The sequence below is a fragment of the Coturnix japonica genome, chromosome 6 (genome assembly GCF_054131305.1).
Source record: "Coturnix japonica strain WE chromosome 6, WE-NBRP24, whole genome shotgun sequence".
Taxonomy (NCBI): domain Eukaryota; kingdom Metazoa; phylum Chordata; class Aves; order Galliformes; family Phasianidae; genus Coturnix; species Coturnix japonica.
This window is the reverse complement of record NC_140668.1, coordinates 24,994,096-25,021,759: the sequence shown is the minus strand read 5'-3', so window position 1 is coordinate 25,021,759 and position 27,664 is coordinate 24,994,096. Positions and strand designations below refer to the sequence as shown.

Here is a 27,664-nt window from a genome sequence, read left to right as displayed (position 1 = left end):
GACTGCAGGCAGACTTACTCTGTATGTAGTTATCCATCTGTTTATTGTTGGATGGAGATAATGCTAGTTGTGCTGTGATAACAAACCTTTAAAGTGAAAATGTTTGTAATATGGCAGACTTTCAGGATAGATGCCCACTTAAGTGAGGTGAGCAAGAAGACTTGAAGCCACTTGAATTTGTAATAAAGGAGGCTGTTGCTTTACTGTTTACACACCATTAATAAATCCAAAGAAATTCACAGAGACTTTAATATGTGACCTCTGTGCAATACATATGCTTCAGCTTTCTACTTTGTTCTGATGTGACAGAATATGGATTTTACTTGATGGTATGCTGTATCAATACTCTAAAGCACATTTAACTGTTGGTCTGCTAGTAGTAGAACAGTTGAGATCCCAGCGTGTGTCTTTAAAAATTTATTACTAGGATTTGTGATTAATGAGAAGCAGGAATATATTCATACTGAGTTGCTAAAATGAGCTTTTATTCCACCTGTATTCAGCAACTTTCTAGTCACGGATGCCAGCAGAGCAACAGACTAAAACTGAGCTAATCACACCTGTTTCAGCTGAGGGAGAAAGGTTAGCAGTTGCTGTCTGCACAGAGCCCCAGCTGTCTGTCCAATGAATTTCCCAGGAAGACCGCTCCAAATGGAAGATAACCATTTTAAGGTTTTAATAGAATTATTTCTTATGGCTGTCACTGGCCCCAGAACACTGCATGTAGGGTAGAAGGAGAAATAAGGGGTAAGTCAAGTGAAAGCAAGCAGTCTTGTTTCTAGGGTTTGTTTCTTCCTATGCAGGAGAGGCACAGCCCATGCTGAGCCCTGACTTCTGTGGGTGTGGAAAATGAAACGTGGAACTCGTGTGGTTGTCCTCATGATGAACATGAGATGTTTGTTCAGTGCATGCAGCAAGAAGCAGTTCTGCTTTAGAAATTGTGACTGCAGGTGAAGAAGATGTTGACTGAATTAGTATTTGAACACTGAAGTGATCATTTTGAATGCAGCGGCTTTTGCTGACAATGCTACTGAAGGTTTCCTTCTTCTGTGTTTCCTTTAATAGCAACTGTTCCCTAAAGCCTTTAATCTTGATGTGATAGGAGTATGAGCTTTTGGAGACTTGCATTAATCAGATTATGAAATTCTCTAGGTATTACTGGTAGAACGTGTGCAGGTTTACAGAATGGTGCTCTCTCAACAACACACTGAGATTTGGTTTGAAGCATCTGTATTCTGCTGCATGTGGAAGATTGATGCAGCACAGCCTCTAAGTCTTAATGTCATGTTGTTTGTTTAGGAAATTTTTGAAGGTTTCCAGTCTTTGTTGTTGTTTGCTTGTTTTATGTTTTTGGGATCTGCATGTGCATCTGTGCTTAGTCCCTCCCTCACTTGGACATTTTGTTTGCTTTCAAGACATGACAAAATCTAGAGACTTTATTTTCTTGAGTCTGTTTGTTCTAGTATTGCAAATATTTCTTTCAGGAGATAATGGGATTCTGAGGCGGCTTGAACTATATTTTTACTAGTTAATTGCAGAATTAACTTCTCTGAGAGGTGTGGTTATCATTAGCAATGAGTACATTTTCTTGAGTGAGTTTAATATGTAATTCTCACTATAATATCTCTCAGTAATTGGTTTATAGTCTGTGGTGTGCACATTATACCAAGCTTTCTCTTGGGGACCATATCTGTTCACTGTGCATACCAATCATTTTGGCATAGTATATTTGTTGATAGGAGAGAAAAATAGTTTCAGAAATACTAAAGAAAAAATTCTTGCATGCTAAAAAGTAGTTTAGTATCTTCTAATCCTGACGTTTTCTTTCCTTTTTCAGACTGAAGACTTGAGTCCAGTTCTCCTTCAGTAGCTATAAAAGTGAATGGCAAGGTCTAGTTGATAGCCAGTAATAGCATTTAGGCAGTACACCTTGGCCCTATGGTAAGTAACTGGAAGGACTGGGCTTATACTGCGTTCCTGTGTTTCCTCTTTTATTGCTGACATCACTGGTCTTTTCCCTACCCAATAAATACTATTGCTGTGGAAGGACCAGTCATCAGATCTGTGTGCTGGGAGAAAGAGTCTTTGCTATACACTGAATGCTCATGGACGTGATTTACTGCTCACGTTTCTTCCTTTCAGTATGAAGAAAGGGAAGTTCTCCTGTTCCCCCTGACTCCCAGAATGGGACTTCAGGAGATGAGGTTTAATTTACCAGGTGAGCTCTCTCCTGAAGCACACACTAGAAGTACTGTATGAAGCAGCAGGCCAGCAGCTTGTAGGTTGTCCTCTCATTGGAGGATGCCAGCAAGTGGTGCCTTTTCTTCTCCCCCTTTTTCATGCCTTGTGACAGTGATGTTTGCAGTAAAAGGTGGATGAATGCTGCCACAGGCTGAGCCCAAGTCCATCCAGATACTTACCTGACGGATTTTTTTTTTCCTCCCCTTCAATCCAAATGTTATCACCTTTTCCATCTGTGGGTATGTTTGGGTTGTAGCTGAATTCTACAGAAGGTAACATTTATCTTTTATGCATCTGCAGCTATTTGTGTTTGTGGAAATGTGCATGGTTTTGGATTGGCGGTGAGGCTTTTCCTGGCGAAGGAGAAATGGAAATGAGCTTTCTCAGGCAGTGATACCACGCAGTATCTGTCCATCTCTTTAGAACCTACTTTGCTTTACCTGTTGGTCAAAGCATGGTAGTAAGAATTATTTTTCTTGTGTATGTTCTTATGTGATGCACAGCACTATAAATGTTTACTTGCAAATGTTTATAAACTAATTTGCTCTCTCAGATAATTACTGACTTGAATCTCACTGTTCTTATCAGAATAAGTATGTGAATTAATGCAGGTAAAAGAATAGGTATGAAAAAATTGACGATATTACATGGCTTGTTTTCTTTGAGGTTTTTCCATATTACTTTGCTGCGTTTATTGTATTTTTTCTCCTTCCCTGGAGCAACGTTGCTACTGGATGTAAGGTTACAATTTGTGGGTAAATAAAGCATGCACTTCAGAGGTAGCCGTTGCAGTAAGTCTTTATGCTTAGACAGGACTACTGGTCTTAAAGAATGGAACCATCATATAGTGTTTTCACAATAGTGAGCAAGGTGCAGTGCTTACTAACCTTAGCAAAGCAAAAAAATATCTGAAGATAACGATGGAGATTGTTAGAAATGACTTACAGATTGAACCTAGATTGTTTCCTCTTGCGCCATTTGAACTTGCTTGTTGGTGTACTTGGGGACAAAAAATTAATGGCATTAAGGAACAGCACTGGTAATGGGAGGCAGGGAGTCATATGGTATCTTTCTTCTAGTCAGGTTGGGAAGAAAGAAATACAGCACTAACAAGCCCACAATATTGAAGATTTTAATGCATCAGTAAACTTTGGGAATTTTTGAGTAATAGTGTTAGGCTAATAGCTTTTCTTCTTTGATAATCATTTGTTCAGAAAGTGACATCACGATGTTTTGTAGACAAATTGTTTTGATACCACACTGGCTGAATGACATACTTCATTTAACTGTAGTGTTTGTGTCGTGATTGCAGCACGTCTTCGTTGCCACCTCTTGACTGGCCTTTACCAAGTCATTATGGGCAGTGTGAACTGAAAATAGAAGTCCAGCCTAAAACTCATCACAGAGCTCACTATGAAACAGAAGGAAGCAGAGGAGCTGTAAAAGCATCTACTGGAGGACACCCTGTAGTGAAGGTAGGATGTCTGGCTTTTTTGAATCCAAGATAACTTTATTCTATTAAGTACAGTTACTGGCATTTATGATGCTGTGGACTGTTGCCTTCTGTGAACCTCGGATTCCTTTCTGGGTAAGATTTTCCTCTGCATGAAACCTGTGCAATATAAAAGTTAGCTTAGATTTGGACTGTTTATCTGTAACAGCAAGATTTGTTCCCCTCCTCCCCCGCCTTTTGTCTTGTCATTATTTCCATTGTCTTAACAGAATCGAGCAAGCTTTATTGTCTCTTAGAACAGCTTATTTTTTTCAGTAGTGAAACTCATGTAAATACAGCAGTGCAGGCAACAATTCTCCTTTGACTGAGGGTGGTGATACACTACTTGTTTTGATACCTAGTACTGGCCATTAACTGCTGTTTTGCCTGGCTTCTTCCTTTCTGCTAAGTGTTCTAAATGCTAAAGACATCTGAAGTGTAGTATCTGTGTGCTTTGCAAACACCAAGCAATTGTTGCTGAGATCAGAGTTAGATGTAAGGTCCTGATAAATTTGGCTTGGCTTTCATATGAAAGTAATCTTTGAAGGGCAAGATGTTTGATGCTGTGACTGTAAGCAGGTACACAAGCTGAGATGTGCTCCCTGTGAGGTGTGTAGCTCCTGTGTAGCTCCCTGTGAGGTGCTCAAGCTCTGAAGCTGTGTGTATATAGATATACTAGTGGAAATGAAATCTGTTGGACTGACTGTTTTCTTGCAGTCTCCAAACTCTTTCTCTAATGCATTTCTCAAAGACTGACACTTAGTCATGTTCTCAGGGCTCTGTACACAACTCTGTTTCTTCTGATAGCTTACCTTGATATTTTATTTCATTTTTCCTCTTCTTCATCTTCCTACAGACTTTTTCACCTGTACCTTTCCTTGTTCTCTCTCTCCAAAAAGGACTGGATCTTCATTGCATCTTTTCTTTCTTGAATGTCTTTCATCACATATCTTCTGCTGTTCTTCCGTTTCCATTCTTACTGTGAGCTCTTCAGCCATTTTTGTTTTGTGGAGTTCCTCAGTGTTTTCTTCCTAGTGATGATACCATGACCCACCCAGCTCAAACCATGCTTCATTTCTTAATGCAGCAGAGACAACAGTCAGGTGCTCAGCAGGGATGTCTGTGCTGAGTGCTTGAGAAAAGAGAGGATACCTGAGCTAGGCTGGAATCTGAAAGTGGTTAACTGGGAACATTTCTGGTGGAGTGTTGTTTTGCTTTAGTCAGTGGAGGGTAAGTAGACACAACTTTCACATGCCGAGGTAGCTGGCACTGGAGTTCAGTGCATCATTAGTAAGAGCTGAATCTTGGGAGATTTCAACTGACAAAATAAGTCTCTGCTGAGCGTTTGGAAGCTACTTCTTTATTTATTTCTTCTCCCCTGGGTTCTCGTGTCTTGTGCTAGTATTTGTGTTAAGGGAACTAGCTTTGCTGATGTTTTCCAGACTTGAGAATTACACATGGGATTTCTTTTGTTCACAGAACTACTCAATGCTTCTGTAGCAGTGCTTAGAGCTAAGTGAGGAAAAAACAGCTCTGTAACCTGTGTGATTTATTATTGTCAAAAGTATTTATTCACATAAGAATTGTGAAATACCTCACTGTGAAAAGAATACTGTCTTAAAAGTAGGTATAGTATTTATGGTTGTTTCACAGTCTCGTGCTTAAACATGTGCATTGTGCTGTGCTGCTCTAAAGTAAAATGAACACAAATGCAAATCAATATTCTGTTTTGCAGTTTGGTCTCTTCCATCTGGATTAGAAATTAATTGTTGTGCTTGATGGGAGAGAGGAAATTGTTATGAAACAAAAGAAGGATTTGAATTAACCTTTCATTCACTGCTGGTAAAAACAGTAAGCTAAGGGCCAGGTTTGGTGAAAAGTAAATACTTCTGTGTGCAGACACAAACCATTTAAATACAGAGGTGCAGTCTTTTCTAGCACTTTTGGAAGTTCACTGCACGACTTCAGTTCATGACGTGCATTACAACTTCACTTTTTTCGTTCTCTTGGCCTTACACCATTTAGATCTATGTGTGTGATCACTGCAGTAACGTACTCAGCATCTTCTTGTGTTACGTATCTATATGTTAAACCTTGTCAGGGATGAGGCAGGATATGGGTCCCTCTGCTCTTTCTTGCTCCAAACTTTTTGTTGCTTTTGAATAAAGCTTTATAGAAAGAGCATTTAATTTCCCAACTGTGGAGCTTCTGTAGTTCTGTATGTACAGCTGATGTGTTATTTTAAATAAAGATTAAGATAGCACGTAGCTTCAAGCCATTAATCTATTAGCACATGTCATTAATCTATTACTAATACTGTACTATACCAGTTGCTAGGAGACTAAGCTTCTGACAAATTTGGCATCATCTGTTGTGAGTACATTTAATCAGCTTATTGCCAAATGTGAGGAAATGAAATGAGTTGAGTATCGTGCTTTGTTTTGTAAGTTCATTGACTTTACAGTAGTAATTCTGTAATGAAATTGATGTCTTTTCAGCTTTTTAGTGGCAGAAGTTCCTAAATAGCAGATAAATGTTGCTTTAATCTCTGCCTGTCTGAGGGTATGTTCCAGCTAGTCTGTGTAATTTGGTATTATTTATTCTACCCGAGTAGAAAAATCCATGAGATTTTTCTTGCTGACAGTTTTCACAAGGAAGAAATAAATACCTTGGTAGCAAGACCAGCAAGGGGAAAGGTGACATCTTGAAATTCTCATGCTAACTGTGTGACAATTCTGTTTTGCATCATCGGCACAGGGAGCCTCAGAGAGCCTCTGCCTTTGCCTAACTCAGTGGGTTAAAGTACTTGTTTTTTCATCTGTGTCTTATGTGAATGATCATAATGCCTTGAATTTCCCACTCTTGCCCCAAATCATATATACATAATAACATGTTTGTTTTACAGTTTGTTAGAATGAGATGTTCCTGTTATCTAAAGCGGTTGGGGTTTTTCTTGAGTCCTCACGTTTGTAATGATTTAGAGCATTTTAGAATGGGCAGAAACAGTATGCATCTCTCAGGAATGTGTCTTTTAGCCATAGTACAATGGATTAAGGGGTAGAGTCTTTCATCAGTTACTCTGCCATGTGCAGAACTCTTACAGTAGTTATATGGGCCAAAACAGAGGAGGGGGAGCATCATGTGAAATCTGTATGAACCACTTGACAGTGTTATAGTTGAGGAAAGATGTTGGATTAAAAAATTAAAGAAAAATAGGTCTATGCAGTTGAAGTCACAGAAACTTCTTACCTGAGACCTCTGAAGGAGGGACTGAATATTTAACATGATCATAGAGCTTGAGGGTCATGACGGAGGGGCTGCAGGAGGAGAAAAACCATACTGATTTTTTTTTAAGTACTTGATAAGTTCTGAAACAGGAAGGTGTTCTCTGAAAGCCTATCAAATTCTAAGTTCAACTTCACTGTAACTGTAACCTATGTGGAAGGATCTAACTGAGAAATGTCAGAGATGGTACAAGAAGTTAATGAAAGATTAAATAAATGTTTGCTTCCTGGCCTGTAATTCTGTGCTGACACTTTATTCCAGTGCTCTATGCGACCAATTTGTGTAACTTCTTGAGTAACAGGTATTATTATATCAGGATTCTGCCTGTTGTTTTCAAAGCCCAATAAACAGCACATTTTTGTGTCTCATAATCCTTCCTGTTCCTTCTGTCTATATTTTTCCAATTCTAATGGGTTTTTTTGGTTCTCAGTTCTTATTATCTCCAGAAGGCCGGTTGCAGCCCAGCTCTAATTGTTTAGTACTGTTTGGTAACAACCTGCAAATTTATGTAGAGGGCAGAAGGTAAGTAATTGTCAGCCTGTGTGAATCATGTAACTGGCTGTGTTGGACAAAGCAGTGACCTTTGGGTGAGATTCTAAACATAAATATGTTTCTAAGAACAGATATACATCTGCTCCAGAATCCCCCGAATAGATGGTAAAACTCATAGTAATCTCTCTATCTAATGTATGTTTGAATGCTCAATCTAGAAGATGCTTGAGTATGGAAAAAGAAATAATGTGGCATACTGGATTTGTAATGGCAGTTGTCTCTTTTTTGTGTCGTGTGGTTACTAAGATGTGGAGAAGTAGTACTTTTATTTTTTCCCCAAAGTCTGATTGTGCTTTTTCTGTAAGGAACATGGGCTTTCCCTGAAAGGCTCATCTGAAAAACTAACTGTAGCATATTTTGGCACTGGAATGTGGAAGATCAAAAATAATGCTATTTTGGGATAGCATAGAGCAAACTGAACGTGGGTCATGTATTGTGATGGCCAGTTTGATGTAGCTAGCAGTTCTACACTGTATGAAGTTGAGAGTCCAGCAGAGGGCCACAAAGATGATAAAGGTCCTGGAGCATCTTCCTTGGGAGGGAAGGCTGAGCAACCTGAGTCTGTTTAGCCTTGAGAAAAGAAGACTGAGAAGTGATCTTATTAATGTTTATAAATATCTTAAATGTGGGGCTCAAAAGGACATGGCCAACCTCTTTTCTGCGGTCTGTGGGGACAGGACAGGGGAAGTGGCCATAAAATTGAGCATAGGAAGTTCTGCATCAGGAATTGATTCCTTTGCAGAATTCCATCTGCAAAGGAATTTTTCCATAGTGAGTGTGATGGAGCACTGGCACAGGCTGCCCATTGGGGTTGTGGAGTCTCCTTCTCTGGAAATACTAAAGACCTTCCTGGACTCCTACCTGTGCAGCCTTATGTAGGGAGCCTGCTTTGCAGGGTGGTTGGGCTCGATGATCCATAGAGGTCCTACAGTTCTGTGATTTTACTGCTATTTTAACTATGAGTTGCTTTCCTTTTTTTTGGTAGCATAGAATGGGACAAGTCAGAGCTGAAATATTCTTCAAAATATGCTTGAAATTAGTATTTAAATTATCTGCAATCAGTGAGTGTGCGTGAGATTTCAGAAATAGGAAATTGAGCTTTTTAAACATCAAAGGATGTTCTGTACACTGTATGACGATGTGGTAGTATGACCAGTAATGCACTGGCATTTTCGTTCTGGTCCTATGCAGAACCCATTTGTCTTTGTGATGACCTTCAGAATGCTTTTAAACTGCCCTTGTGCCGCAGTCTAGTAGTTTATTAACTTTGTCCTTTCATACTTCTTTATTTCCTATTTGTCTGTTCTGAATCACAGAGGTCCGTATTATAAGATCTTTAAGTCAAGTCTACTTACTGAATTTATTAGCAAAAGAGGAAGGAGGATGCTTTTCTGATGTGCTTGCTGTTCCTTCCTACATCAATTAATCAGCTGATTGTAAATAGTACCACAATTCAGGAAGGGGAAGTAGATGTTTTGCTCTAACATTTAATTTTAAACTAGGAATTTAACTTTTTGTAACATTAAAACCTTTGCGGGCACAGAATGAAATTTAAACAATAACTTAAACACTTCAAAGTCCTTCTGAGCCAGTGGATGGGGGCATCGTCAGAGAAATCTGGACGGGGTTTCCTTGCAATGAATGGCTCCTGTTTCATGTGAACAGTCCACAGGACCTCATAGGTCAGCCCTTACTTCTCCTCTGCAAGGCCACGAGGCATTGATTGTAGTCACTGACTTCTAGTAGCTTCCCTAAACTGTTTTCTTGGTTTTGTAGGTATAACTCACATCAAGCTGTTCAAAATGCCACTTTTGGTAAATTTCTGGAAATTGTACCACCAGTGTTAGTCATTCTGTTGCTTCTTGGGTATTGTTAGCCAGAGTATGGCAAGCCTGTTGGTCACATCTCCATTGTGTCAGAGAGCAAAACATCTCAGAGGCTTTTTTTTTCCCTCTTTGATATTACTGTGGTGAGGTCTGGCAGGTTTTGTTTGGTAAAAAGCTGTTTGAAAGTAAAGTAAAACGTGCGTAGTAAAAGTTTCTTTCTTTTAGGGTTGTTTAGATATCACAATGAATTATACCATGTCTTTATTTATATAAATGTAGAAAGTAAAAATACCTAATATGAGAAAACAGCTTTGTTTTTCTTTCCCCTTTTGCCTTCATATAATTGAACCTTTTCTTCTCTTTTGACCTTACTGTGTAACTTTGGAGTTGTTCTAAGGAATGCAGACACCACAGTGATGCATCCAGCTGTCAGGAGACTGTCAAGGGAGAAGCAACTACTACTTTTGATCCTGATTGGAAATGTCTCATTACCATATTCTTTTTTTACTTGGTAAAAATTGCTATTGACCTGCGTGAGTTTACTGTGTGCAGTGTAGTTAATGAGGCTGGAACTGCTTTGGCGTGAAGCTCTTCTGGCTTATCCTGTTGTGACCTTCAGTCTTTAGCCTTCCAGCTTTAGTTTAACTTACGCATGCACTGACCTTTGCTATGGAAACGATATAGAAACACAAAAGCAACTTGGCTGAGTTTCCTCTGCAAAGCAGTGGGTGGTGTATCAGTATTCTGTTACAGAGGAGGGTTTCTAGAGGTCAGGAGTGACAGTGCGCAGTAACTTATTAGCTGGCTGCAATGCGCTGCTTGCTACTCCTGGGAAAGTGGTAGATTTTTTTTTTTTTTAAAGTAATATTTTTTTTGGTAGCACGCAGCTGTAAGATTGTGTGCATTCCAGCATTTATTCCATTGATATGCACAGGGAGAAAAACAAACCAAAAAAGCCTTCTGTTTTTGTTAGTCTTTCTGTGAATGACCCATGACTGAATCTCACGTAGGCTGATATTGGAGCAACGTCTTATAATGGACCTTCATTGTAGCAATTCTGCAGCACTAACCAGAAGTTTGTGAAACAGTTTGGTTTTGATACCTATGATCTGTACACAAATGTTATGCTCTCACTGTACAAATCATGGATTACTACAGTACGCTCAGGCAACAGGTACCAAAGCTTCAGTAGATACTGGAGCAAAATGTGCTATGTGTTTTCTTAGGCCATGTAGGCATTTTCATTGAAGGAAAAATAGCATGTTTTTTGAAGAACCGAACTTAAACGCTCAGACACAAAACTGTGTGGTGAACAGCCCAACGCAAACAAGCAATAAGAAAGAGTAACCAACTCTGCTGTCATTAAATTAACTTTTCTAAGAATCAACATGTTTTTGAATGAAAACCAAGCTGTAGTTTAATGCATTTTAAATTCCCAAATATGTCATTTTTTCCTAATGTGAAGTTGACTGTGTGTAAGGCTCTATTATTGCATCAACAATGGTGATTTGGGATCCAGATGCCATATTTCCTTTGGGGGAGAGCTTGTCATGTTGCTAGTTAATTCGGATTCCTTACTTCTTCAGTCTCCAGTGGGGACCAAGGATGGTGGGTGTAAAGGTGTAGAGGTTCTGTCATCAAGCTTATTCTTGTACTGATGTTATGTTCATGCTCTTCTGCATACTGCTGAACACAGCTACGGCTAAATAAAGCAGAAGTGCTTCAAGGTGAATTAACGAATTAATCCAGCGTTGTCTGCTGTTCTCAGGAATGATATGAAATAGGCTGTATTTAATTGGTGTGGTGCAGGAAGAGGGCTGTGAATGACTCTAATCTTCATGTATATGCTCATGGAATGCTGTTGCTACTATAATACTGTATTTGGACTTACACTGTGACTTTAGCTCCATCGTTTAGTTTCAGAAGCAGCAGCAGTGGAAGTTAATGCAGTGGGCTGTCCTTAATAGCGACCATAAACCAAAGCAGTGTAAAAGAAGTGGCTATTCCAAGGAACACATGGATTGTATGTTTTTAGAAGTCATCTTCAGGCCTAATAGTAAGGGAGATTAATATCGTATTTAGTGAATAAAAAGGAACTTGTGCTTTAAATGCAGAACAGCTCTCGACCAGAATTATAGATCTGTAGCTGATCCTGTCACAATGCGAACATGAATCACGATCACAGATACTGTAGCGAAGTAATTGAGAAATAACTATTGCTCTTTGTGACTAACCCATCCTACTCTGATCTTACCTTGAATTTCCTGCAGAACCAAGAAATGCTAAAAAAGATAAATACTATGGGAAAACTTGATCAGAAAAACGTCATTCAAGGGAAATGTGCCATTGAGCAGAGCAAGAGGAGCAGCAGACTCTGGAAATTGCCGTCCCTGTAAAACAGTTCATTTTAGCCCCCTGTAGTCTCCAGCTGCCTGCTTACCAAAGAGGTGTGGGCATCTTTTCCACATGCTCTCATCTCATTTTCTACTAATGCTTTGACTCACTGTCCCCCAACAGAATCTTCTCAACAACACTGTGTAAATTTGCTGGTCTACTCTTGTGGGATCCTTGTAATGCACACCTAGACAAGAAAAGGGGAAAGTGCTGAAATTTAAAGCAGCTCTCTCCAGCTACCACAAGTTTTCAGCCCATGTATGCAGCTTCCATTGGCAGCTAGGTTTGCCATCTTTTTTGCTGTAGGAAGCATGATGTTTAAACATGAGAACACTTACCTGAGCTGCTCGTTGCTTGCTTAGAAAGGGTGATTTTTGTAGCTCCTGTTTCTGTGATCAGGCCCTGAGTTACGCTCTGCAGTGTATTAGACTTTAAAGTTATTCCTTTTCTTTTCCACTGCCCAGCTTGCTTAATTGTCACACTTACTTGTACACATTATTTATAGTTATAGCTTAACTTTGTTTTCTTTTCACATTGTTGTCTTTTAATTTTAAACGTTAAATAAACACAATAAATCACTTTAAGGAAAAGTGAAATTTTATGAAGTCTCTTTTAGTTTTCCATCGTGTTATTACACTGCCTAACCATATATATTCCAGTACCTTTAACCTTTACCATGGGTGCTTTACAGCAGCACATGAGAAGGCCACAGTGTAAGTGTCTGATTAAGGCAGCTCAGTGGTGCTGGAGGGAAGTTTGCTTTTCTTTTGAGATTGGTTTAAGCTTGCATTGCTTTTCAGCATGTATGTAAAGTTCTTAGGGGATTGTGTTAATGTTATTATAGAACACTTTTAAGCATGCAAAGCCTGATTTATATGTTTTGGATTTGTAACATGCATAGGTTTTCTCTAAATTATTATGAGTGCATTCTGTTTTGTTGCAATATTTTTCCTAGCAATGTTGTTGGAGCGCCCAGTTTCACATTCATCTGTTGTTTAATCTAGTATATATAAACCAGGAGTACAGTGCATACATACAAGCTTGTATTACAAGGTGATCATTCAGAAAATGCACTTGATAACTTGCTGATATAACACACATCTGTTGGTGGGATGGGGATTTTCTTTTTGGTCTGTCTTTTCTGCCACTTTCCCCTCTTTCACTTTGCAGAATAACATTTAGGAACTCAGCCCCTTGCGTCTTCTGCAGCATATGCGAGCTAAGCATAGAGGGTGAACATTTGCTCAGGAATAATGGAAGTAGTGTTAGAAGCAGTTCTGAGCAGTGCTCATGTAGAGTGCAGCCATGCTGCCTGTGAGGCTGTACCCCTGCAGCTGCTGGCACCGTGTATACTTTGCTAAATTGAGTTGAGCTCCTGCTCTGCACAGGCTTCTGTAGGGTCTCTGCTGACTGGCACAGTGTTATGAGTCTGTCTCTCATTGCTGTTATCTCTAGAACTGTTGTGTATGTATCCATTGTTAAGGAAGGTGGAGATAGCTTTAATTGGAAATCAGCTTTGTCACGGTGACCCTGCTTGGAAGTTACTCAAGTTTTTGAATAGGTCTGGCTTGTAATTTTTATAGTTCCTAGTATTAAGAGTGAATACATTTCACAGTTCCTACATTCAGCCTGTGTTTCATCATGTTAAGACTGAGTTTTTGCTGGGGAAGATGGATGGGTGGAGTCACAGTGTTGAGAATCTTGGAAAAGAAGGCTGCTGTAAATGCTGTATTAATACATTTACTTAAGTATTCTGTATGTATTATTTACTCTAAGTATTCTAAAACAATAGAGATTTATCCAAAGTGTTTTGGTATTACAATAAAATATTTTGTGAAGATGGAGTCTTGCATCAAGTAGTGAAAGGAAATTATCCTTAATTAATGAGTCCCTATGTGTCCCCCTTTCAATGGGATGATAGAGTAGAATGTGTTGTGAGCTGGTTGTGTTGCTGTAATTAATGAGTGACTTAACAAATGAAGGGCAAGAAGCCTGTCACAACACTGATGGTCAGAGCAGCTTTGTCTGTACTTTGACATCAGTAAATGCTTCAATCTTGCATTTATTTACATGGATATCAACTCTGGTAACCTGGACTCTATTAGTGACTGAGGTTTTAGGGTTTTTTTTTCTCCAAATTTAGCTCTTTGTTCTGAGAACTCTAGTGAGAACTCTAGTGAGAACAAAAAGGTTTTACACACTTGAAAGAATATCAGCCTATCAACAGTAGCAATATGTATATAAATGCAAATAAATGAAAACCTTTAAGAAATTTGATGGAAGTTAATTATAGGACAGAATATTGCATTTAATAAAGGCTTCTGTGACTTTAAGTTTTCTGTACCTTTAGTGACAGGTACTTTTCCTTTGCTGTAACAAGGATCTGAAGAGGTAAGGATTGTTCAAGCCATGGGAAGATGTGACTTTTTGATTTAGCATTATTACATCTGTTTTTCTGCTTGTCTGTGCACAAGTGAATTGCTGATGGTAGCTGGAGTCAAGGAGGCAGAATTTGAGCTTCAGAGCTGAAGCTTCTACTTCAGTTATGTACATTTTGTGGTTGAAGTTGGACTGGGCTGACCTTTCCAAGGTAAAGGAGATCTGGGGACAACGGAATCCAGAATTCCTTCTTTCCATCTCTGCAAAGCAGCATAGTTCCCTTGCTGTTGTAATGGCCCGGAGGTCGCTCAGCCCCAGACAACAACAGAAATTCCAAACTGCTTCCTTTCTCTTTCCTCTCATACTCCCACTCTAAAAAAAACCCAGGAGACTGAACAAGCATGCAAACTGAGTGCTGCTCTTTCATACAAATGCAGAAAAAATCAACTCATTTTTAATACATCTGTGTTGTTGTTTTTTTTTCATCAGCTCCTGGGCTACAGCGAAAAGCCTGTAAACCTGCAGATGTTCATCGGAACTGCAGACGATCGCTACTTGAGGCCTCACGCGTTTTACCAGGTGCACCGAATCACTGGAAAAACTGTTGCTACAGCAAGTCAGGAGATAATCATTGCCAGCACAAAAGTTTTGGAAATACCACTCCTTCCTGAGAATAATATGTCAGCCAGGTACTTTGCAGCTCTTCAGTTGATATGTCTTCTTTTTTTTTCTTTCCCATTTGTACCAAAGAAACGTCTACTAAAACAGCACAGTTGTGATTCATGATATAAGTGTCAGCACTCAGAAATAAGTCTTAGGGAAGCAGGGAAATAAGGAAGTTCATGTGATTGATGGGAAGATGGACAACTTGGGGTTTATACTTTCCCAGCTAATCTGTACGTATGACCCCACGTTCGTGGAATTGCATGTGAACTATAACTGGCTGGTAGAGTTGTATGTTAATGTAGCTCTTTTATTTCTAATGAGACTTCTGAGTTACAGATCTCAAGCTACTTCCATCATATGCTCTGGACCCACAGTAACAGCCCTCAGAAGCTTCTGTGTTATTTGACTGAAGTACTGTGTGGCTTATATCAATGATCAGTAACCACACAGAATGGTAGCTGGGATGTGACAGCTGCAGTTCTGTCATTTTCTCTTCTTAAGCTCAACTAAATATCATCTTCGTAAATGTTTACAGTGCTACGTAGCTTACTTGGAATAACGCTAGAGGTACAAACTTCTAGCTGCTGAACATATAAAATCTGCTGACATTTGACACTAACATCTGTTAATGGAAACATTTAAAACAGCATAACATGGGGAAAATTTGAATGTTATTCATTCTTTAAAATAAGGGCCTGCAGAGTATACTTACTTAAGCAAAAGTTTGATTCATTTTCTTCCATTTCTCTTCTAATCCATCCTTCCTCACCTCTCTCCAGTATCGACTGTGCGGGTATTTTGAAGCTTCGCAATTCAGATATTGAGCTCCGTAAAGGGGAGACAGATATTGGAAGAAAGAACACCAGAGTGCGACTCGTGTTTCGTGTTCACATCCCACAGCCTAGTGGAAAAGTCTTATCCCTGCAGACTGCTTCCATACCTGTTGAATGCTGTAAGATGGCTTTATGTGTAATTCATACCCACATTTCCTGCCTGTGTCAGTAATAATGTCATTCTGATGTTATTTATGGTCAGAATATCTGTAATGATTTTGTGTAGAAAGTATTGTGTGTAAGGAGCTTAGTTAAGGAAAAAAGTGATACCTGCTTAAGGATGGTACTTAGCAGTAGGTAACCTGAAGGTTCTGAGGAGCAGTGTGTTTTAGGCTTTAAACCTAATACTGCAGTCGCACAGTTAGCAGGAACAAGGAAACAGATGCGTCACATAAGAAAGTAACTTTTGTGTGTTTTTATATATATATATATATATATATGTGTGTATGTATGTATATACACACAATATATATATATATTATATATTATAATTTATATATTATATAAATTTAAATTTATATATTTTATAAATTACATTATATAGATTTATAATTTATATTTTATATATATTTATATTTATAGATTTAAAAACGCATTTGCTGTAGCAGTAGAATCCGTTGGGTTTTATGGCTTCTTGGTCGATTTAAGAATTCTGTTGATCTATAAATAGAGCAAACAGGTTGAATGATGCACAACTACAATTTATCTTCTTAGGTATAATATAAATATATTTGTATATATCTATAGGTGACCGTTATAGTTTCTGCTCCAGTTCTACAGTTTATGGCTGTAGGAGAATTATTGTTCGCAGTTGTGACAATAGCAGTAATATTTTTCTTCCTTTTTTTGTTGTTTTAAAGCTCAGCGATCGGCTCAAGAACTTCCTCAGATTGAGAAATACAGCATCAATAGTTGCTCAGTCAATGGAGGCCATGAAATGGTAGTAACGGGATCTAATTTCCTTCCAGAATCCAAAATTATATTTTTTGAGAAAGGACAAGGTAAATGATTCCCTACTCTTATTTCTTAGAAACAAAACAGAATCACTACCTGAGCTTAATTGTAGGAAGAAAGGATGTTCTTAGAAATGAAAAAGTCAGTCTGAAGTAGCAATTTGAAACTTCAGTTTGAGCACGGATCTATAGGTGGTGGTTGGCAGTGATTGCTGAGAACAGCACTTGTGATTTGGGAAGGCAGCTGCAGCATGACTGGCTTTGAATAAAGATGCAGTTGATGGATCATACCCTTTATTTTCTTCTCTTTCATATAACAAGAAAAGGTGAAAAGTAAGCATGGGAACTAATGGGCATATAGTGTTTTTATTGATATTTTTGGTGTTACTTCATGTTTTATCATTACATGGAACTTTATTTTGCTTGGAGGCTTTTGGTTGCAATCAGAGCTTTTTCAAAGGCGCTAGCTTAGCTCTCCTGTTATTTTAGATTAAAGTTCTAATATATGTATCAATGAATAGATTAAAAATATATGATAAAATATATATTATCACAAAACCTGATATTAAAACTGGGTGAAAAGTCTCTTATTCTTCAGAGCTGCAGTCTGAGGGATAACTTTGTTTTGGTGGTTGTATCACAAACATACAGGCTTAGTTCTGTGTTTAAATTCCAGCAGTGATTATTTAACTTGTTCAAATGTAATGCTTTCTATACTAAAAGGAAGATTAGGGAAAGAGATGTCAGTGTGGTAGGACACCTAGTCCTGAATTTTCAACTACTTTTATGGGTATTAATTTAAGGAAGAAGCACAAAGATAACAGTGCAAATCCAGAACAAATACAAAACCAGGAAGGAATGCTGGATAATCCAGCATCTTGCAGTAATGTATGTATATATGCATGTTTGCACCTCTGTTTATCACTAAACAGCGTAAGTTAAAAGGTTGCAGCTAAGTCCAAGACTTCCACATCCTTGTTGTTCTTAAATATTTAAATAAAAGTGTGGTGTTTGTTTTAATTGGCAAACATAGCTTAAATTGTTTTTTTTTTAGCATATTATATATTTTGATATCCACATTTTTGGGTAGCCCTTTTGAGGAATCGTTGCTGCTGGACAGTAGATTAAGGATGGCAGGTTATGCTAGGTCAGAGCAGGGAGGAGGTTCACCAAGCTGCAGTGACTTCCCTCACAGCACAGACAGTTGCCACATAGTTGAACTACAGAGCCCTGGTTCTGCAGCACGTATTTGTTTTCAGTGTATAACCTTTGGATATGTACTGGCAGATACAGTATATCTCATATGGTGACTGAATCTGTAAATCTGCAGCATGTTTATGTGAATAATCCTAAGTAATATGTGTTATTTATCTTCGTTTTTAGAAATGATTTGGGAAAAAAAAAATCCCTCCAACCACACTGCCTCCTTTAGAGCCAGATCCAGCTGTTTGTAATCAGGTTCTGTTAAATGCAGCTTCACTGTGTCTGGGCAGCTCCAAAGAATCCCTATGTAGTGCAATCTGTTTAAAATGTATCTCTCAGTGGATGGCTGCTTTATGACTGACAGTAAATGCACTTCTCAAGTATTTAAGTGTTTAAGGATTTTAGAAAATGCTTTTTGCTTCAATTATTTGTTAATTTCTCCCAACAGATGGCCGACCTCAGTGGGAGGTAGAAGGGAAAATAATTAGGGAAAAGTGTCAAGGGGTGAGAAACTTTCTTTTTTCTTTCTTTAGAAATTATGTTTAAAAGTGAGGAACAACTCATCTTCATTGTTCTGAAATTTAAACTTCATTTAGCAAAGCAGATCATTGGCTGATTCAGACAGACAGCTGGAGACTTCTAAATGGCCTTGATTCTTTACAATGGCCATTAAGATGACCTGCTGAAAGAACTGGAAGTAGCGTGCTTGAGAAAACGTTGCAAAAAGAAATTCAGATTGGAGAAAAAGAAAACTGAAGATAAATTTTGTAAGATGACGAGTAGTTTCCAGTGCATTAGAATTGTTCTTTTAAACTGAAGTGATCCAAAGGGCGATTCTTGTTGATTCCTGTTGTATTTTATTCACTGGAATGTAAATGAAGCATTATTAGCTGTGTCTCTTTAATTGCAAGTGTTACCTTCAGAATGCTTGGGTTTAGGAAAGAAAAAAAAAGTCTCTGGTTAGCAGTTTGTCAATACTACTGCTTTGATATGTCATATAGGTATAAATGTGAAGTTCATCTGTTGTGGAATAGCATTTTGCTTTAGTTTTACTGTAGAACTGTTTTGGTTCTTCTGTGATTAACATATTAAATTTGCATTTAATATGTAAAACTTTCTTTTTAACTTTCTAATAGGCAAACATCATACTTGAAGTTCCACCATACCACAACAAAACTATTACAGCTGCAGTTCAAGTGCAGTTTTATCTCTGCAATGGCAAGAGGAAAAAAAGCCAATCTCAGCGCTTTACTTACACACCAGGTACTAAATGTAAATAAAAAATGAAAAACTGCATTTTATACATTTAAGGTATATATAAAGGTACATTTTGAAAGTAATAATCCACAGTGCTACAACTACAGCCAAGTATTGCTTTGTTATGTTTTCAGAGTAATTTGCATTTTACCATTCTTTGAGGATGATTATAAACCCCAGAACTTGCTCTTCTCATTGATCAGTGATGACACAGCAGGCAATGAGGTCACACAATGTCAGTTCTGTGCATTTTTATTTTTTTCTTTCCAGACACAGTGCAGCCTATTCCAAGAAATTATTTTTGAACTTGAACAGAAGTGAAATCTGTGTGTTTTATTAATGAGAAAACTATTAAGATGTATAAAGCCTCCTGCTTTGGCTGCAGCTTCCTTGCTAATAGGAAATTTGTGCCCATTGAGAATGGTCACACTTCACAGGGGACAAATGATGAATCCAGATCCTTTACTGCTGTTGACTTGAGGTCAGATACCTGAAGGAGTCTTTTATATGAATATTGAAACAGTCTTCAAACAGTGCTGGCAAAGAAAGCTTCCATTAATTTACAGTGTTTAAAATAAGCTCTGCTTGCTGCTTGTACTCTAAAATTACGGACTTCGTGCATAATTTGAGCAGTGTTACTAAAGTATGTGGTACACTAGGTCTACATTGGTTGTGTTATCAAATATCTGATGCTATTTGGGAGAGTATCAGCTCCCAAGGTAATTACAAAAATATCATCTAAGATGCATCTTGTGTGAGAAATCCACATTCAAAGTGGAATGAAGTAACGAAATGTGCTATTTAAATAAGAAACTATTCTGCTCATAACTGCAGCTATAGTTGTACAGATATTTTAAACACCCACTTATTAATACATTTAACACTTCAGCAGCAATGTAAAATGTAGAATAGCAACCAAAATGTAAAAATAAGTCATTATTTTTCTACAGTTTGTTCTTAAAATCTGTTTGTGTGCCTACCTGTGGCTTCAAAACAGGAAAAAATCAGAGACCAGTAAAAGTGGTGTCTGGTTTTAAAAGAAAAAAAAGCAGTTTTACCTTGTGCCTCGTTCTGAATTCTTGTCTGACTGTTTTTAGCAAAGCCTGTTAGCAGTCCCTGCACACCCACCCCTGGTGAGCTGCATCTCATACTACTGGACTTATTCTGGCTGGGTTGTGATAAGAACCGTGCACTGCTTAGGAGGGTAGTTTAGAACGGAGATAACTGCCTTTGAATAAATGCTAGAAGGATTCTTCTCCCTTTATGCCTGTAACACTAATTCTTGAAGTCAAAGAAAATGAAAGCAGTGCAAAAGGAAAAGGGAAATTAGAATAAGGATATTAGCAGTGCTATTGTGGCTGTTAAATGACAGTTAGTGCATATTTTCATCCCGTGATAAATGAATTGGAATTGTAATGCACAATTTTATTTTTCTAGTTATAATGAAGCAAGAGCACAGAGATGAGGTGGATTTGTCTACTGTTCCATCTTTGGCACTGCCGCACACAAGCAATGTCCAGGGCCTGCATTCAATCCGAACTCAGTTGCCTTCACCAGAGCAAGGGCATCCTCATGATAACTTACTGTCTACATCACCCAGGAGCCTTGTGTGTCCAGTTCAACCACCATATACAGCAATGGTGACCTCAGCAGTATCCCACCTGTCGCATATGCAAGGTAGAAACCTTAGTCCAAGTGAAGAGTGTCATGTCTTGCCCCCTGCTGTGGTTCAGTCTTTTCAGGTAACATCAGCACCTCCTGTGAGGCCTTCCTATCAGCCTATGCAGTCCAATGATGTGTACAATGAACAGTCTGGTCTTCCCATGAACTCTGCCTCCAGCCAAGGATTTGATGCTATTTCATTTCAGCAAGACACAGCTGTACCTCATCTGATAAATCTTAGCTGCCAAGCTCTACCACCAATGCCGTTCCATTCTTCAAACCCAGGGTCTGTGTCAACGTCAAGTACAGCAGGGCACCCGCTAGCACGCTCAGCACATTCAGGACAGTCATCTTCACACCTGTCATCAATGGGATACCATTGCCCAAGCACTGGGCAGCCCTCTATCCCTTCTGCAATGAGTCACTCCCTTGGGCCATCTTCTCCCCAGCTGCAGCAAGTCCCATACCATTCTACAAACCCAGCGTCCACTTCCCCTTCCCCAACAGCTTCCCATCCTTTGGTCCATTCACCGCTGTCTGGACCGTCGTCACCCCAGCTACAACCTATGCCTTACCAATCTCCTAGCTCAGGACCTGCCTCATCTCCCCCACCAGCCACTGTAAGTCAGTCGGGACAGCACTCCCCTCAAGCACATAGTCCTGCACTGGGAGGTCTTAATGCAGCTTCGTCCTTAGTGCACCACGCCGTGTGCGATTCATCTCCGTTTTCACCAGATGGGGCAGCTATTAGCATTAAACCAGAACCTGAAGATCGGGAATTGAATTTTCAGATAGGACTACAAGACATCACACTGGATGATGGTAAGTGGATTTAATACTTTAATACTGGGGTATAATTGCATTAAACCAAAACTTGTTGAAGAAAAGGGTTATTTTGTTTAGATAACACTCCTCTTCACAGAAGTATATTTGTACTATCAAAATAGGTCATATTTTTGCATCCAAAGCAATTACTTATTTAAAACTAATAGCAGTCACAGAGTTGACATAGTTAAGCACACAGTTTGCCTGTAGCCTTTGTTTTTAGTCATAAAACAGGGCCAGAGAATTAACTCCTGTGTATTTACACTTGATATACAAGAAATTAATTTGAAACCTCTTCCAATTGTCTTTCTGGCATATTTCAACATATGTCTGAGTTACATAAAACATAAATGTAGTTCAGATCATGGTTTCTTGGAGCTATCCCAGTTTTTGCTGAAAGTACAGCACATGCATTTTGGCACCATCTTAGTCACTTTGTAGATGTTCTGTAGGAAAGCTGCCATCATTCAGCACCTCTGCTCACTGTAGCTGTTGGCTTTCTCCTTACCACTTTGGCTACATTTTTGAGAAATTCACCAGCTTACTGTAAACAGGGACCTTGGTGGGAGGCATTCTGGTGTGAGGGCCAGACCATAAAATCCTCAAATACCTGGACAGTGTTAATTTACAAAACCAAGTGGAAAGTAGCAGTTATCAGGTGCAATGTATTGGGAGTATTTTAGGTGTATGTGAGAAGGAATTTAAAGAACACGTCAGACTGAAGTGACTGAAAGAGCAGAAGGCCTGACCTTAAAAGGTATGTAGAAGTTATTTGATATTAATGATGGGCACCTTACTAGTAACTGTTTTCTACGCTAGGTTTAGATGTACTTTTTTAGTTATCCCTTGCAGTTATTTAATTACAGCAGCAGTAACAATAACAAAGGCTAAGGGTAGGCTATTTGTTAAATATCCACATCAGTCCCATTTCCTTCAATAAGTAGTGAAAAAATTAAGTAAAAAATGCCCTTAAAGACACCACATATTGGAAGGAAAAAAAATGGGAAAAAAAAGGTAGTACAGTTGGACTTTCAATTACATGGCAATGTACTTAAAACCATGCTTTTAGAAAACATATTAGCATGCAATTTACAAGCTACACATCAACCAGTCAGCTTTCCTCGAATTAGGAAGGAAAGAAGAGACCGATTCTTTCCAGGACCCACAGAGAGGAGAAGAGGAAGGCTTTATAAAACAGAATATTTAAAATTCCCACTTCCGTGCTAGAGGAGTCTAATAGTTCTACAGAGTGTCACATCAGAACCTGCCTCTTTTCTTATCCTACTTCCCTTCACACCCATAAAAATTGAAATTGAAAAACAAAACCACCAACCATAAACAAACCACCGAAATATTGTAGTTAAACTCTTCACGCTGTAAGCAGAAGCATTTAGCATTTATGTGCAGCTCAGCTTGGAAGTTCCTGTCTGGAAGCTGGAATGAATGCACAGTAGAGAAAAGAAAGCCAACTTTTTTTTTCCCCTATAGCACAAATTGAAACTTCTAGAAACCATTTCTGCTGCTTAACAATGAAATTATTGAATTGTCGCTATGCTGACAAACATCATATTCTTTTAATAGCAGGAAAAGCTGAAAGAGCCATGCTTAAAGTGTACCCATTTGCTAATATGTTAGAGAAATGTAATCAACATGCAGAAGACAAAAATGACCACAGTTTCAATAGTTATTATTCTTTAAAATAATGCTGGCTCTGGAAGTTCAGATCTTATAACCCGTGACTACTTTATTTACTTCTTAGATCAAAAACAGCGCATTTTCAAATGCTACGCAACCCCCTGGCATCAGCTGTACATTTACAGGTGCCGAAATGTTGTTCAATATTGCTGCCATTCAGTGATTGAATCACTCAGAAGCAGAATTCTGAGAAATGGAAAACTGGTGGGTTTTACTCCTTTTCTATCTGCCAGTTCAGGTTGGATGCAGAGCCTGAAACTCACTGTCCCAGAAGTCTTAAAGAGCACAGTGGCATGAACTGAGCTGCTCAGCGTTCTCAACAGGAACACATACATCCTCTGTTTAACCAGGTTGTAGTTGAACAAATGAAAAGATGTTTAGACAGGAACTTTTTTTAATGTACCTAATGTTTTACAGTGGTTTATGAAACGATTAGGAGAATTTGCTTTTGTTTATTATTGAGTTTGAGATTCCATACAAAAGTGCTAGACACAAATTGCAGATGAATTACTCTAATGTTATGAAAACTAAAAAAAATCCAAACACAAGTTCACATATAAATAAATGCTAATACGGGGTGTTCTCCCAAGTAATGTATCATACATGAAAACTATGTTTAGCTGGAAAATGGGCTTTTAAATAGGTTACCAATTAAGGCACGTAAATTGCCCTCAAAATAATTCTACACCATAAAATTTAAACAAAAAATTAAATTGGTTATCTGGACTAGTGCTCTTCAGTATTGCACTCAGTAGCTTAAAACAAACAAGAAGTCTGACAGCACAAATAATATTCTTTTAGTAAGGTGCGCTATTTTAAAATCAGCGTAGTAAATGGTTTCTTTGCCAAGAAAATAAAGTACTGGAACAGAATTTGAGTGCTGCACAAAATGCTACTTCTAATTACTAAGCTGTTTAGTTCGCCAGAATAGGATTTTATTTATTTATTTTTAAATAACTACTATCCACCTTCATAATTATGTAAATTCCTTTAAGCAAGACTCCCCAAAGTCTTCAGTGCCCCTTCAGCCAACATCCAGGCTGCTGCTTCAGGACACATCCCTTCATCCCCCAGAAATCCATAACTTAGTGTGGAAATGCAGAGCTCCTCCTTTCAGTCTTGATCCAGCACCTCATAGAAGGTGCAGTATCTGGATTCACTCTTTTCAGATTTTTTGCAGCATCACAAACAGTTGGCAGTGACCAGAACAGAGCGCTGTTTTAGTTCAGTTCTGTTCCTTTGCCCATAGCACGAGTGAGGCCCTCTTCAAACTGAGTGAAAAAAGCTTTCAGAATTGGAAAGCAGATCATTTACCTGGATTACACAAATTACAAGTAACATGTATTTTGGGCTGCTACATAAAAGGCATTATGAAAACATCTTTTCCTGCTAAGGACTTTCCAGTAGTCCTTCTGCACAAGCTGATGGCACCGCATAAGAGCAGCTTCCTACACTTTATTTGTCCCATTCCCTTCTCCACCTTCTCCCCTCCTTCCTTTAGCAGCCTGCATTAAATCCTTTCTCTGCCCATCTTCCCAGGCTGACATTTCCCTGGATAGGTAGCAGAATATTTAGGGCTGCAAGCAAATGTAAACAAGGAAGCTGCAACAGTTGGTCGTTTCAGCCCTTTCCTGTATATGTGGTCCATTCTGTGTTCTGTTGTGGAATCATCTAATAGAGGACCCATTTCTTTACAATGAGAAAAACATTAGTCAAAGTTGCCTTCAATCTCCTTGTCTGATGAGGCCCTGTTAATTTTTTCACTTTAAAACACAAACAAAACAACCACTGTGGTAGTTTGCCTATCACACTGTCGAGTTCTAGATTTCAAGCTATTCTAATAGTGATGATCTTCCAAGAATGTAAGTTTGTTTTACAATTTAGGAGCAGTTTTACCTTGTATTTCATGGCTTTTTCCTACAGAGATGATATGTCTAACAACCATATTTAACCATTTTAAGGTATTATGTTAGGCTGTATTCAGCAACTCAGGATGACCTTCTGCTAATCCTCTAACATTCTGTTACTCATTACATCTCCGTTACTTCAAGCAGGAGATCAGAACATCTAGTACATGGATTTATTATAAATCATAAGTAGAAATCCTCTAACAGCTTTGTGTACATAAAGCAATGATTTGGCTCTGTCAGATGTGTGCCATGTAGAATTCTAAGCCACTTGCATTCATTCATTATAATAGATCTGTTATATATCTCTAGTCAGTCAGCTCTCTTGCTTGGAAGCTCAGACCAAAGATCTTCTGGTAAAGGCCAGAATAGATCATTACAGGTAGCTTTTTGCTTCAGCTTAACTTCTGTACAAGCTGTAGTTGAACCTTCATAGCAATAACTAGCAAGGAAATTTTGAAGAATGACTATGATAGTCCTCTATGTCTAAATAAAACTTATGAATTAACAGTTATTAATTTAAGCAGCTTCCTGCACAGCAAAGCAGTCAAGGTCTACAGCAACACAAGGAATACCAAATGCCAGAACAACCTGTTGCATTTTGCAGCATGCCTTGACCTGGGTAGTTGTGGCAAGAACTGCAGCCTGCAATGTATGCAGAGCTCACAGAATGCTCGCAGTGCTAAATGCCATTCAGAAAATTACACTAGTTTATCAAGGTTGTGTTTAAATACCATCTTTCCTTGTATTCTACATATTAGATACAATATTGCAATAAAACGATATACAGTTCTACACAGGTTGCTCTGAAAGTAACGCCTCCTTTAGTTTTCATGGAAGCTACAACTGATACAAAGAGCACAATAACAGTATTTGATAGAGCAGGTTCTCAGCTGCATGACACTGCTGCTCAGCACTCACAACCATTAGCTGTGCATTTTTGTCAGCAGTGTGCAGGTGCCTGCATACAATGCTCATAAAAACGCACCAAAGGAAGTGAGACACTATTGCTGCTGCCACTGCTGAAAAGACATCACCCACCACCTCACTGTGCTCACATCCTCTGGTTGGTGTCTGTGAGTATTCAGTGAGCATCAGTGAATGTCACCGAGTGCCATTTTTTTCTGTATGAAGTAGGAATTCAATGGACACACCTTTGCTTCTTTTACACTTTCACGTCAGATGCCATTTTGTCAGGCTGTCCCTCTGCTGCAATCTGTCACACAGCAACAAAATGTAATGGAGGGTTCAGCCTTTACTGCCTCACCACCATCATCTGCCAATTACCTTGTGGGCTAATGTAATAGGAGGCATTACTTTTGGAGCAGCCCTCAGTCCTCCTCATAAGCTTATGGACTTCTTCAATGATATCCTGGCGTTGAGCCAGACGGTAGGAAAAAAAACGTATGGAAATGTGCTAGTTTTAATTAAGAATGAAAGGAAGAAAGATCCAGACAGTATTAGATTGAAAGGAAAAGGTTGGAATGATGAGGGAAAATGAAAGGATGTTGTCTGTCTGTGGTTGTCAGCAGTTAAAGGATGTTATGGCCATATATCCTACTGGAGTTGTTAACTATATTCATGAAATTGATGGCAGAACAGTATCTTTTTAGATGATCAGTTATAGACTGATAGTGCATTAAGTTGTCTGGATAAATCATTAATATTGTGAGAATCCTCCCATGTGTCTCAGATAGCTGCAAGATGCCTCATAACTCATGTAAGAACACCTAATTGTATCACCACTAAAAGGTCCCCATTTAAGAATAAGAAGAGGTTAGAAATGATGCTGACTGTATTAAACTCATTTTCTTGCTTGAAAGAGTCAGTCATGTGACATATATCATAGCAAAGCCAATTCATTTAAATGCAGAGTGTGACATAACCATGGCATGCACAGAGATTCTGTTATTGCACAAAGTAACTACAACTTGTACTGTGAGTGCAGGCCAAAGGTGTGTGCACACACTGTACAGCTGTTATGTGCCTGTGAAGGACTCTACTCTTCTTAACACTTCTTACATCCTGGTTAAATAAGTTTAAGAAGAATCACTTAGTAAAGCTGGTGTTAAACCTGAGATTTCTAAAGTGAGCTCATTCTATCGCTTGAAGTAGTAACACACAAGGCAGCTCACTGTGCCTTGGTAGTTTGCTATTCCAAACGTGTGCTTCCATGTGCCTGTCTTTGATCACAAACCAGAGTCACAGCTGGCTGCTGCACGGCAGGGAGGGCTGAGGGTTAAGTATGGCCTGACAGCTGCTTTTTGTTTTTCTGGAGGGAAAGCTGACACCCTATTACTTGCTGGTTGTGGGAAGTCTAAATGAGGCTCCATACCCAGCACTAACCAGTATGATGTAACAGCTGATCAGAAATGCAGCTGATATCTGGAGTTGACAAAAGGCAGCTTATATTCAAGGGAGCATGTGCTGCAATCTGTCTCTAATGTTCTTTGAAGTTTACTGAAGCTCTTTCCATCTGTAAATACACCAATTC

General features: G+C 38.7%; 1 protein-coding gene across 5 annotated transcripts in view; it reads left to right on the top strand.

Annotated features, from left to right (window-relative positions):
- Nucleotides 1-27,664, top strand: part of NFATC3 (nuclear factor of activated T cells 3) — a 58,407-nt gene that overhangs the window by 19,568 nt on the left and 11,175 nt on the right. For 3 of the 5 annotated variants that reach the window (XM_015873799.3, XM_015873798.3, XM_085551766.1), the window contains exons 3-9: nt 3,554-3,716; nt 14,659-14,858; nt 15,615-15,787; nt 16,529-16,669; nt 18,273-18,328; nt 18,961-19,087; nt 20,519-21,565. In XM_015873799.3, the coding sequence (XP_015729285.1) occupies nt 3,554-3,716; nt 14,659-14,858; nt 15,615-15,787; nt 16,529-16,669; nt 18,273-18,328; nt 18,961-19,087; nt 20,519-21,565 (1,907 nt within the window). Of the gene's footprint in view, nt 1-3,553; nt 3,717-14,658; nt 14,859-15,614; nt 15,788-16,528; nt 16,670-18,272; nt 18,329-18,420; nt 18,592-18,960; nt 19,088-20,518; nt 21,566-27,664 lie in introns of those variants that run through there. The other 2 variants (XR_014947744.1, XR_014947745.1) reach the window with 2 other exon arrangements.